Genomic DNA, 13,500 nt, shown 5'->3' with positions numbered 1-13,500 from the left:
ATAATTCAGTGTTGTAAAGAACTATGTATATTAATGAGAAATGGTAAATACAGTTTTAATTTCTATTGTTAAATAACAGATACTAGCATTGAAAAAATATATTAATTTACATATTGACTACTGATCACAAAATCCCTTAATTTTGCATGTTTCATTTGAAGAATTGCCAATAATATAGAGTTTGCTTTGACCAGTTTCTATAAATAAACTAAAAGTTCTGGGCTCCTGGGTGCAGTTGTGTAGCCCTACTGACTCAGATGCAACCAACCGTCAGGAAATAAAAGTTTAGGGAGGTTTCGGTTGAACTACAGGCTGTATTTACTCAGAGCAGATAGGCGACACATATAAGATTAAAAATGTTAATATCTACAGGATGTAGAGTTAAATGTGGAGCAGACTGGGTTTCCATGGCGATGCCAAGTGGGGTTTGGACCATGTGAAGTGTGATGTTTCAGCCCTTCGGGTGTTCAGAGCACAAACAGATACTAATCTGATCTTGGCGGGCTAAAATTAGCTCATTCAAGGGACGTGGACGACAGATCGCCCGTGGCACGATTCAGACGATACGAGCCGAACAGCTGTTTGCCCTTTTAAAGTCTCACAGATGGATTCAGAGGCCGGACTGGAATACAAACAAAGCAGATGAGGGTCAACCATGGTTACGACCCTCATCTATATTCGTGTTTCTAACGTCTTTTAGTAGGTGGTACAAACGGAGCTCATGAGGGTCGTCCATGGTGGTATACTCGTGTTTCTAATGTCTTTTATTAGATGGAAATAACCAAAACAAACAGTGTCTGTGTGAACTGCTGCAGTAATTAATAGCTACTGTGATTCATTTCTGGTGACTCTTTAAACTGACATTTGAAAGAAAACACTCATGGAGAAGAGGATTTAAAAAAAGGAAAGAATATAAAATGAATATAAACTGACTAAATAAGGCCTAATCCTAGTACAAACTGTGAAAATAATCCATAAAAGAACTTCGAACAAGGATGCCAAAAACAACAGTTAATAAATGGTGGAATACTGTAACATATGAAACTGTGAAAACAGTGAAAATAACAGCAAAAATCTGTAAAATGCAGTATTTTTAGGCCCTTTAAATACAAAGGTTTCACATAGTAAAAGAACTTATTGTTTTTTTTTTGATAACACGTTTTGAAAACCGTACATTAACACAGTTGAATTGTGAGGTTTGTTCCACGCTGGAGTTTGTATTATCGTCTGACAGTGTCGGTTACTTAAACAATCCAGACGGAATCGTTGAATTGTCGAGAAGCAGGTCAAACATACGCTAAGTCATGAATCATGCATCGCTCCACGCTGGACTCTTTTCAGTAGTCGTTGGAGGAGTTCTGCATGAGCCCAGCAGCACAACAGCTGTTATGTAACGGCTGGAGAATTAACACAAAGACGCTGCAGTCTGAAAAATGTCCAGTTTCTGTGGCGTTATGACGGTAAAAACTCCAAATGAGACAAACCGAGGTCAGATTCTTACAAACATCTGCGTATTACTGGCTGTATGTTTTAACTGTCCATGATTCACAGGTGTATTTATGGGTTTTCATTGTTGTCGTGTCTTGGTTTCTGTTTAAAATGATGAACAAATTAGAGATACAAAAAACACAAATCATTATTATTTAGTGTTTTTAACAGAAATATGAATACACACACACACACACACATACACACACACACATATATATGTATATATATATATATATATATATATATATATATATATATATATATATATATATATATATATATATATATATATATATATATATATATATATATATATATACACATAAAAGAACTTCGAACGAGGATGCCAAAAACAACAGTTAATAAATGGTGGAATCCTGTAATATAAACTGTGAATATAGTAAAAATAACAGCAAAATCTGTAAAATACAGTATTTTTGGGCCATTCAAATGCAGTAAAAGGTTGCAATTTTATGGTTACACATTGTAAAAGAACACTTTCAAAAAGTGTAAAAAAAAAAAAAAAATCAAAAATAATGAAATGATTTTTTTTGCTGAATTAAATACAGTAAAAAAGTGTCATTTCATGGTTTAAGAGTTAATTTGATTTTTGATGGGACAATATTTACAGTTTTGGCTGTTTTTAAGGTAAACATGTAAATTAATCCCTTTCCATGTCATTTTACAACCCAAAAGAGGAAAAATCTTTTGGGGGCCTGTCTGTCTGTCTGTCTGTCTGTCTGTCTGTCTGTCTGTCTGTCTGTCTGTCTGTCTGTCTGTCTGTCTGTCTGTCGATCGATAGATAGATAGATAAACTATAGATAGATAGATAAACTATAGATAGATAGATAGATAGATAGATAGATAGACAGATAGATAGATAGATAAACTATAGATAGAGAGATAGATAGATAGATAGATAGATAGATAGATAGATAAACTATAGATATATAGATAAACTATAGATAGATAGATAGATAGATAGACAGATAGATAGATAGATAGATAAACTATAGATAGAGAGATAGATAGATAGAGAGATAGATAGACAGATAGATAGATAGATAGATAAACTATAGATAGAGAGATAGATAGATAGATAGATAGATAGATAGATAGATACATCTTTTATAAAATGGCAAAAAATGGCAAAATAATGATTGTGTTGCTGAATTAAACAGTAAAAAAAATAGAGTCATAATTTAATTTTAATTCATTTGTAATTTAACAAAATTGGGGAAATCTGTAAAATAGCTGTTTAAGAATCATTTACCATTTTAATATCTTTAATATATACTTTTTCTTTCAGAAAATGTCACATATCTGTAAAATGATGATTGTTTTTTTGCTAAATTAAATACAGCTTTGGCCTGTTTTTTATGACAAACATGTAAATTAACACCTTTTTCTCTTATTTTACAGGTTATTACCTGTAATTTACCAAAAGAGGGAAAATCTGTGAAATAACAGTAAACGGTTTCAAACGCTACAGTTAAAACGTTCCGTTTTATCTAACGCTGCAGTTTATTTAGTTTTATTTGACAGATTTCTTTCTTGGAGAGCACTCGGGTTATTTTCTGCCCTTCGTTCGTCTTGTGTCGATACCGACATCCTTCACTTCCACTCTTCCTCCAGCCTTTCAGCCTTCAGCACCAAAACACTCAAGTCTTTTTTTAGAACCCTGTACTCTCTGGTTCCCTTCCTGCTGCTCAGAGTTCACACAGAGCTCAGAACATGAATGTGGGCAAAGCCTCTGTCTTTGTTTTCACCAGCCGGAGGGCAAAGCTGATGCAGGTGAGAGAAAATACGGATTCCTCACACCTTTCCGACACATTTCAGACTCTCTTCTTGAAGCAAAAGTACAGCAAAACGTACAACGCGTCCAGGTTTATTAGTGTCTGTACCTCGGAGAAATTCTACTGCAAAGAGGTGCAGAAGGGGAGGTAAGAGGGTAATAAAAGAGACGTTCTTCAAGGTAGATGATGAAAACCGTAGATAAGGTTTCAGTGCCTAAGAAAAGCCTCACCTTTTTCAGCTTTAAGTTAACTATGAGGAGCACAACGAGCTAAAGTAAGGACAACAGAATGTCACGTCTGAATAATGTTTTATGATGTAGTTCAGAGCTGCTAAATGTCACTTTAGGGCAGAACTGTTGAAATGGCAGCCAAACTTAATGCTGTTTTATTTTGGGCAAACAAGTCTGAGACGGTGCATTTTGTAAAGTTAAAATCTTTCTGCAGCATTTAGCCAAACACTGGTTCTGCAACAACCAATCTAGATGGAATTCAACCTAAAATCAATCAAGGACGACCAGTTCAATGTTAAAAACCGGCACACTCAGGTTCTACTTACGCTCGGCGATGACCAGCGGTGGACAGAACAGATTATGGATTGGAAACTGAAGAAATTCATCCACACAGGAGGTTTGTGAGTTTAGCGTTAACTTAAACCATCAAGCAGCCAAATGCACAACTTTATATACAGTAAATTCGTCAGGAGAATTCAGATTCTGCTCAAAAAGACGTGATCGTACCAATAATATAAAGAATGCAAGACAAAAAATAAACAAAACTGGACCTAGAAAATGGTTTCTGAAGGAGGAAATGCATTCAACCTGTTTGTTGGGCCTCGTGAATTTGCATGTAGTCATTTATTTTGGTAAGAAACCCTTTTTGTAAACATGTCAAGAGAATAATCAGGTATTTTGATCCTCCTCAGATGTTCTACAACAACCAATCTGGCTGGAATTCAACCTAAAATCAATCAGGGACGACCAATTCGACGTTAAAACCGGCACATTCTGGTTGTACTTACGCTCAGCGATGACCAGCGGTGGGTAGAACAGGAAGTAGCCCACCAGCTCTGCGGTCAGCTGGTTGAGGAGGCCACTGGATATGGTTCCGTTCAGAATGGCGTCCTGGTTCTTCACCACGTAGACCAGAGTCACCGACGGAGAGCCGGGCTCCTGGGACACACTCTGAACCTGGAGACGCACAAAAACAACAATTTAATGTTTCATTCGGATTCTATGAGCCCCCCCCCATAGGTGCAGCGTTGGAGGGATCGCACTGCTTTATTTATAGCTCCATCTTTAATTCACATATCTGTAGCTAAATGATGATATAATAATAAAGACTGGGAGGTTTCTAGTGTAGGATTTAAACGTTTGAAGATTTCTAGTCTACATTTGAAGAATTCTGGTGAAGGATTTGAAGATTTCTATGACAAGGATTGGAGGGTTTCTAGTGTACAGTTGGAAAGGTCTGAAGATTTCTAGAATAGATTTTAAAATTTCTTGTACAGATTCGAAGATTTCCAGGACAAGAATTGGAAGATTTCTCATGTACGATTAGAAGGTTTTTCTAGTGTAGGATTTGAAGATTTGGAGATTTCTAGGATCAGATTTGATTATTTGCAGATTTCTAGAGTAGGATTTGAAGATGTCTAGTAAAGACTTGAAGATTTTGAGTGTACAATTTGAAGGTCTGAAAATTTCTATTATAGATTTTAAAACTTCTAGCATAGATTTGAAATTTCCCAGCGAAAGTACTAAAGATTTCTATTGTACAATATGCAGGTTTCTGGTGTAGCACTAGAAAATTTGAAGATTTCTAGTCTAAATTTGAATATTTCTAGTGAAGGCGTCCAGGACAAGGATTGGAAGGTTTCTAGTGTATGATAGGAAGATTTCTAGTGTAGAACTTGAAGATTTAAATTTCTAGTACAGATTGGATATTTTCTAGTGAAAGAACTGAAGGTTTATATTGTAAGATGTGCAGGTTTCTAGTGTAGAAGTTAAAGATTTGAAGATTTCGAATAAGGACTGGGAGTTTTCTAGTGTTTTATCTGAAGGTTTGAAGATTTCTAGTCTAAATTTGAAGAATTCTGGTGAATGATTTAAAGATTTCTAGGATAAGGACTGGAAGATTTGTAGTGTATGACTTGAAGATTTGAAGGGTAAGATTTCATTATTTGCAGATTTCTAGTGTAGAACTTGAAGATTTGACAGTTTCTAGGATCAGATTTGATTATTTGCAGATTTGAAGGGTAGGATTTGAAGATTTCTAGCAAAGACCGTAAGCCTTCAAGTGTACGATTTGAAGGTATGAAGATTTCTAGTACAGGCTTGAGATTTTGTAGTGAAAGAACTGAAGGTTTGTATTGTATGATGTGTAGGTTTCTGGTGCAGGACTTAAAGACTTGAAGATTTCCAACACAGATTTGAACATTTCTAATAAAGACTGGGAGTTTTCTAGTGTAGAATTTTAAGATTTGAAGATTTGTAGTCTAAATTTGAACATTCTGGTGAAGGATTTAAAGCTTTCTCAATTGGAAGAATTTCTAGTCTATGATTGGAAGGTTTTCCAAACAAAATGTCTGCAATGAACATAAACGGCTCTCCAGGTACATTGAGGCACTTTGAACCAACCATGTTTTTCCCCTCTATAATAATAACAACAAGCAGCTGGAAATAAATGGAACTGAGTCATCGTAGTAAAGCGGATGATAGTGATACGAGGAACTCCCATCACATTCCTGCATGAGCGTGGATATTTCAGGGGATGAATAATGAATGGACCTACTTTATAGCCATGATGGTGTGTGCATGTTCTGTATCGTGAGGTTGTGAGGACACCTTGATGGCCGGAGAAAAGAGGGAAGAAGAAGAAGATAGAGATGGAAAGAAGCTGTGCAGACAGACAGAAGAGCTTTGATTGAGTCTCCAGAAATAAACGGTTATGTAAGTCTGCAGTCGTCCTCGCTTTAAAGTGCAAATTGCTACAAAGCTGTCTGACATTTAAGACCTTTTATTGGAAAATTACCAGCCAATTTCATGTGCTAATTTAAACAGTGAAATGCCAGCTTGCAGAAATAAACCATTTGCACAGTAATCAGCGTGACCGCTACGTATGGCAGAGCTTTATTATTCCTCTTTAGGATGCAAATATATCACATTTAGCTGCTGCATTTTTAAATAAACAGTTTCCATACATTACCTCCACAGTGAGTCTGTTGTACGTCTCCAACACTTTGTCCTGAGCTTCATCGAAGGCGTTTTCCAACCTCTGCTCCAACATCTGGATGAAACTACAGGAGTAGATGTTGTCTGTCGGGCCGACGAACCTCAACACTGCAAGAAAATATAGTAAAATATGGTATTTCTTTCAAAAATCTGCAGAGTTTGATATTAACACAGTCTTGTAATGTAATAATGCAACAGTGCTGTTGTTTGCTCAAAATGCATTTGCATTGGTTTTATATATAATAAGAAAAGTACACAAGTTTATTGTAAATAAACTGCGCAGAGCTTATAAAAAAGCTTGGTTTAAGAAAGTATTTGGATAAACTGACTTTTGCTGTTTCGATTTTTTGGCTTCCAGCCTCATTTATTATCTGTTATTGCTGCTAAGAATTGTATTTCCGTCACTCTTTGAGTCTCAAAATTTCACAGATTTTGATTTTGTTTATAGCTTGGTTAAAAAAAAAAAAAAAAAAGGTTCAAAATATCCACATTTTTTCACATTCTTACCACCAAAAAACTAAATTGGTGTCATCTGTATATTAAATAAATGTGGATATTTTTGAACTATGCTTATTTAAATGATATAAAATAAGAGGCCCAACACTGAGCCTTGCGGAACACCACAATTTTTTTTTTTTTTTACTTCAGACACTGAGTTTCACAATCAAAACTTCACCGATTTGATGTTCAATGTAGCTTGGTAAAAAAAAAAAAATCACAATATCCACATTTTTCAAATTCTTACCACAAAAAACTAAATTGGTCTCATCTATAAATTAAACAAATGTGAATATTTTTGAAAACTGTGTGTATTTAAATGATAAACATAAGTAGCCCAATGCTGAGCCTTGCGGAACACCACAAAAAATTTACTAAAAATGTCTATTTATACAAATACTTTTTAATTAAGCTTTAAAGTGGTCATTAACCTTAAACCTTTGAACATTACGCACTATGTCAAGGTATTAAATCAATGCAACTGCAATTTATTTTCGATTAAAGGAAGCTGTGATAACTGTAAAACCAGCCCTCTTATCAAAAAACAACATAATTATTATATTATGAAATGAAAGACCTTAATATTCTCAACTGTTGTGGATTTTGTATGTTTTACATAATTTAAATATGTAACTCTTATGAAACATTAACATTTATTGAATTTCTAGATGAAACCAGTTGAAATTGTTGTGGTAAGAATAAAACAAGTTGGCTTGTTTCACTATAATATGTCTATATTTAAATATATAAAGCAAGTCAATCCTAAATTTCTGTACATTATTTATGCAATTTATTTGCTGTTAAAGACAGTTATAAGAAGTCTAAACTATCCTACTTATTAAAAACAACACAAAAAACAATATATTATTAAATTAAAGCCTTTAATATTCTCAATCTTTGTCATTTTTTAATTTTTTAAAATATTTATATCTTATTAAATATTGACATTTAGGTTATTTATAGATGAAGCCAGTTGAGTTTGTTTTGGTAAGAAGTAGGAAAATCAAGTTCCATCTGTGCCGAATCTATTTAAATACCACAAATTCCAGAATGTATTATGGTTGATGTTAATTGGTCTAAATCACTAGTTATCTGAAATCACATCTGCAAGCTGAACCACTAGGATATAGGTGGACTCTTATTTTGAAAGTCTGTGGCCTCATGCAGCTCTATGAGGATTGCATATCCGTGTTTTCGGTATTAATGAAAGTAGAGCTCAGTGTGGCCGATAAATCGCAGAAAGAGGATTATCTCCAGCGTCTAGAACGAGAACAAGCAGCAGCTGAACAATATTGAACCCATCAGCAGATTACGGAGGACGTTTTTAAAGTTGTCTCCTCCTGAACTCTGTTCTTCTTCCTAAAAAACCTCTACAGAGGAACAATATTCTGACCTACATCCAGAGCGGTTGTGAACCTCCTCTAAAGATCCCGTTGTGTTCGTCTCCACCGTTGACCCAGTTGGTGGTTTTATGTAAACGGTGCTGAGGCAGTAAATTGGAATCTGTATTAATGCTTTATGAGCTGATGGGTTTTATGTTAATGCCTTGGAGGAATATCTCACAGTAACTGATAATCACACCGACTGTCTGAAATATACACAAACAGATAACTGTGGCTTCACAATACAACCATTCCATGATACAACATTATATCTGTGTAAAAAGGCAGAAAACAGCGTGTTATATAATGAGTTTATTCATATAATAAGCTGTCTGATTTGCTTTCCCTCCCATTGTAAGAGTCACAGAATAGATTCCTAGTATAGATTTAAAGATGTGAAGATTTCTAATAAAGACTGGGAGGTTTCTAGTGTAGGACTTGAAGATTTCTGGTGTAGGATTTCATTATTTGAGATTTATAGTGGAGGACTTGAAGGTATGAAGATTTCTAGTATAGGTTTAAAGATTTGTAGATTTATTGTGAAGGATTTGAAGATTTCTAGTATAGATTTTTAAATTTTTTAGAATAGATTTGAAATTTTCTGGAGAAAAAAAAATGAACGATTCTATTGTAAGATATGGAGGTTTCTGGTAGTAGGATTTGAAGGTTTGAAGATTTCTAGTATAGATTTTAAAATTTCTAGATATATATAGATATAGATATAATATCTTCAGATTGGAAGATTTCCAGGACCAGGACTGGAAGATTTCTAGTGTAGGACTTGAATATTTGAAGATTTCTGGGGTGAGATTTGATTATTTGTAGATTTTTAGTGTAGAACTAGAAGATTTCTAGCACAAACTGGAAGATTTTGAGTGTACAATTTGAAGATTTCTAGTATATATTTTAAAATCCTAGTGAAAGATGTAAAGATTTTTGTTGTACGATATGCAGGTTTCTAGTGTAACATTTGAAAATTTCAGGATAAAGATTTCTAGATTTAGAGCTTTTTCTAGTGTAGCATTTGAAAAGGGTTAAAGATTTCTAGTCTAACTTCGAGGATTTCTGGTGAAGGATATAAAGACTTCTAGGACTAGAATTGGAAGATTTCTAGTGTATGACTTGAAGATTTCCAGGGTACGATTTGATTATTTGTAGATTTTTAGTGTAGGATTTGAAGATTTCTTGTGAAAGAAGTGGATATTTCCATTGTAATATCTGCAGGTTTCGAGTGTAGATTTGAAAATGTGTCGTGAACTGAATGTGAACAGTTTCGTGGTACGTTTACCTGAATGTTTTCTAACTTTCTGCATGTTAATGAAAATTGCTATTCATTAGCGTGATGTGTGGGAAGTCATGCCTTCCTATAGCACATCGGTAAAGTAATTAGTTGGAGCTCCCTCTGAAAGATCAGCTTTCTTTCTAATAAACAAAAGAGTCAACACCAAAATAACAATAACTCCACTACAAAAACCTGCTAAAGTCTGTCTCTGGACATGAATCAGCTCTAAAGTCTGGACCACATGGATTTAAAAAAGTAAAATTCTCATTTTGGTGAAGTCATGCTAATCTACACGTGTAAATGTGAAGCAACAGTTTGTTAATTGCACTGATTTTGCTGCTCTCGCTCCCACCAGACTCACTCTAAACGAGTGTGTGCAGAAATGTGTGTTTTTCTAAGAGGCTTAAGAGGCCGACTAAATGAATGGACCAATTTGCCTTTGCTCTGCAATCCTGGGAGTTTGTCTGGGATTTAGAGTAAAGGAGAGCAGACATGTAATCAGAATTTTCTAATTTTGTCTCGGCTCTGTTCGTCCCCCGTGTTTTCCTCCCCGGACTCGTATCTGCTGCTATTATTCATCCACATTCATCCAGCCTCTCTCTGCTGCTGTTCGGCCTCCATCACCTGTCTTCAGCTGCAGGTGGATGCTGGGAATCGGTATCCAGGTTGCCACAGGAACCAGGACGGCCTTGACCAGCGAGGTGTGCTGCCGGATGTCGGACAGCAGCTTGTCGAAGCCGTAGACGTTGAGGGCTTCCACCACCAGCGAGGAGATGTAGACGGTCTTTCCGCTGGTCACGTAGTAGCCCAGAGTCACGTTGGTGGGGCTGCAGTCGTCTCGCTCCACCTGACGGACGGAGAAAACAAGAGTCGGCTGGTTTTTTTTAGAATCACAAGCGTATCTGGAGACAGGCAGGCGAGAGGTGTCTGAAAAACAAGGTTGTTTATCTGCAGGTTGCTTGTTTCAGAGATCTCACACACAGAAAAGCATCTGGAAATAAGAAAAACTGGCAGAAAAGACCATGTTGGACCACTGTAACGTACAAAAACTGTAAAATAACAGCAAATATCTGCAAAATAAGGATTGATTTAAATTTTAAAAAATACTAGTTGTACAATTTACAACAATTTTAGTTTTATTTGGACGACTTAAGACATGAGTTTTGATGGATAAAACATACATTTGAGCTCAGCTAAAAGCTGCAAGCAAGTTAATCTCACATCCTTTCCAGTTGTCACTTCTAGAGTTCGATTTATTTTTGACAGATCTAATTGTGGACGGTGTTTAGGAAACTTTGAAGATCTTTTTGAGTCATATTTGACATTTTCAAGTCTTTTTTGAGCTATTTTCATGTCCTCTTGAACAATTTGAGTCATTTTTGACAAATTATGAAAAATTTAGGAGAATTTCCACTTAATTCTGGAAAACTTTCATGACATGTTAATTATTTTTTTGATTGATGAAAACCACATTGGAGTTGTGGCAAAAATTGCAACCAGATCAGTTTCACATCCATCCAGCCATCACAATCTAAACACTAAACATCCAATTCTGCATAATTTTGGATCATTCCGCAGTCAATATGTAAATTAATACCTTTATTATAGGATTTTAACAGCTGTTATCTGTAATTTAACAAAACAGGAACAAATCTGTAAAATAACAAGTTAAAAAAGTGATTTTCCAGTCCTTAATATAGCAAATATCTGCTTTTTGCTTATCTTAAATATAAAATATAAATATAAAATCTCTAAATAAAAATCTATAAAATCTAAATAAGGTTTTTTAAAAAGTGCAATTTTACACAAAAAATAACTATTTATAAAAATACAGTTTTTTATGTCCTCCTTATTTTTATTGTTAATACATAAATTCATACTTTATGTCTGTGATTTTACTAGTTATTATCTGTAATCCTTAATTTACATGTTTTTTTTCAAAATAACTGTAATTATCTCTAAAATAACAAAATTTTTCACCAAATTAAATACAAGAAACCTGTGTAAAAACACAGATTTTTAAAGTGAGCAATATGTATAGTATCAGCCTCTTTTAAAACATGATTTACAATATATTGTTCTTTTAAAAAAAATCTGATTTAAAAAAAAAAAATATCTGTAAAATTTAAATTTTTCTTGCTGATTTAAAAAGAATTATTTTCTAGTTAAATGTAAAAGACCAAATTACTATTAGGAAAAATACAGATTGGTTACAGTTTATCCTGTTTTTCTACAGTCAACATGTAATTTTTTTGTTTTGTTAGTCAGTAATTTAACAAAACGGAGTAAATCTGTAAAATAACAGACAACCTTAATATATAGACTTATTTTTTAAATAACAGCAAATGTCTGTAAAATTTTGATTTCTTTTGGTAATATAGTAAAAAAAAATTAAATAAAAATCAAATAAATAATCTAATTTTGTGGTCAAATATTGCAAAAGAGCAAATTACCATTTCTAAAAATTCAGATTAGCTACAGTTTTGGCCTGACGTTTTACATTTAGCATTTAAATTAATAATTTTTTCTATGATGTTATTAGATATCTACAAAAATCATTTTTCAATATATTTTTCAAACATATCTGTAAAAATTTGGTATTTTTTCTTATTTAAACACATCAGAAACAGAGTATTTTTATGCTCAAATGTGGTTAAAGGGTGAATTGCCATTGGAAAAACATAAATTTTTTACAGTTAACTTGTAAATTAACAGTTTTTTCTGTGATTTTCTAGTTATAATCTGTAAATTAACAAAACAAGAACAAAATGCTACCAAACGGAATTAAAAATATTCTAAAATTATTTTTTCAGTGGGCAAAGATCAACATATCAGAGAATAAATCAGTGTTTCCAGATCGACATATCAGAGAATAAATCAGTGTTTCCAGATCAACATATCAGGAATAAATCAGTGTTTCCAGATCAACATATCAGGAATAAATCAGTGTTTCCAGATCGACATATCAGGAATAAATCAGTGTTTCCACGTGACAGTGGCTTAGAGGACTGAACTGAAATGAAGCATCTTCTTCTGCTGTGGATTTAAAATAAAAACACATCAGGCTCTGAATATTCATGATCCTCGTTCTATATTTTTAGTTAAATCTGCCTCCGGGACATATTTTAGCTCAGCAGTCCTGGAAAACATCAATCGCTGGTGAGTCAAGGTTTGTATTTGTGGAAGTGAAGCCGCCCACCTTCCTCCACCTTCTCCGGCTGTTGTTACTATGGCTTCATCTTCCTCATCCTCATCCTCCTCTCTTAGCACTCGCTGCCCCTGGCTCAGTCGTTCTTTAAATAAAAACCTTAGAGTGGAACCAAATCTCATCACCTCCTCCTCGTCTCGGAGTCAAACCAGGTTCTACGACTATACGTACCAACATGTTTAAGTAAAACACTCACAGTGAAGTCAAGTCTCATCAGAATCAAACAAAGTTCTACGACTATACATATCCGACATCTTCATTTAAGTAGAAGACTCGCAGTGAAGCTGAATCTCATCAGAACCAAATCAGGTTCTATGACTATACATACCCGACAACTTTATTTGAGTACAAGACCCAAAATGAAGCCTAATCTCATCACTTCCTCCTCCTCATCTCAGAATCAAACCAGGTTGTACGACTATACGTACCCAACATCTTTATTCAAGACATTTTTTCATTGTTTTAACTTCCTGTCAAAGCTTCCGCTCCAGTTTTCTGAGCAGCTCTTTAGTTTTTAATGACACTCCTTCTATTCCAGAAGCCCACCTTTGGGTTTTGCATTTCATTAGAAAACAAAAAGGAGCTTTTGGATCTTTTAAGTCAAACGGAATCAGTA

General features: G+C 34.4%; 1 protein-coding gene across 4 annotated transcripts in view; it reads right to left on the bottom strand.

The window, feature by feature from the left end:
* The window catches only part of kiaa1549la (KIAA1549-like a), a 144,605-nt gene that overhangs the window by 69,506 nt on the left and 61,599 nt on the right, over positions 1 to 13,500 (bottom strand). For all 4 annotated transcript variants that reach the window (XM_055008987.1, XM_055008990.1, XM_055008988.1 and 1 more), the window contains exons 5-7: positions 10,301 to 10,523; positions 6,489 to 6,622; positions 4,306 to 4,474 (exon numbers count right to left, since the gene is read on the bottom strand). In XM_055008987.1, coding sequence (XP_054864962.1) covers positions 4,306 to 4,474; positions 6,489 to 6,622; positions 10,301 to 10,523 — 526 coding nt within the window. The remainder of the gene's footprint in view (positions 1 to 4,305; positions 4,475 to 6,488; positions 6,623 to 10,300; positions 10,524 to 13,500) is intronic.

Source organism: Amphiprion ocellaris, chromosome 3 (genome assembly GCF_022539595.1).
Source record: "Amphiprion ocellaris isolate individual 3 ecotype Okinawa chromosome 3, ASM2253959v1, whole genome shotgun sequence".
Lineage (NCBI taxonomy): Eukaryota > Metazoa > Chordata > Actinopteri > Pomacentridae > Amphiprion > Amphiprion ocellaris.
Note: the sequence above shows the minus strand (reverse complement) of the source record. Positions and strands in the feature narration are given on the sequence as shown.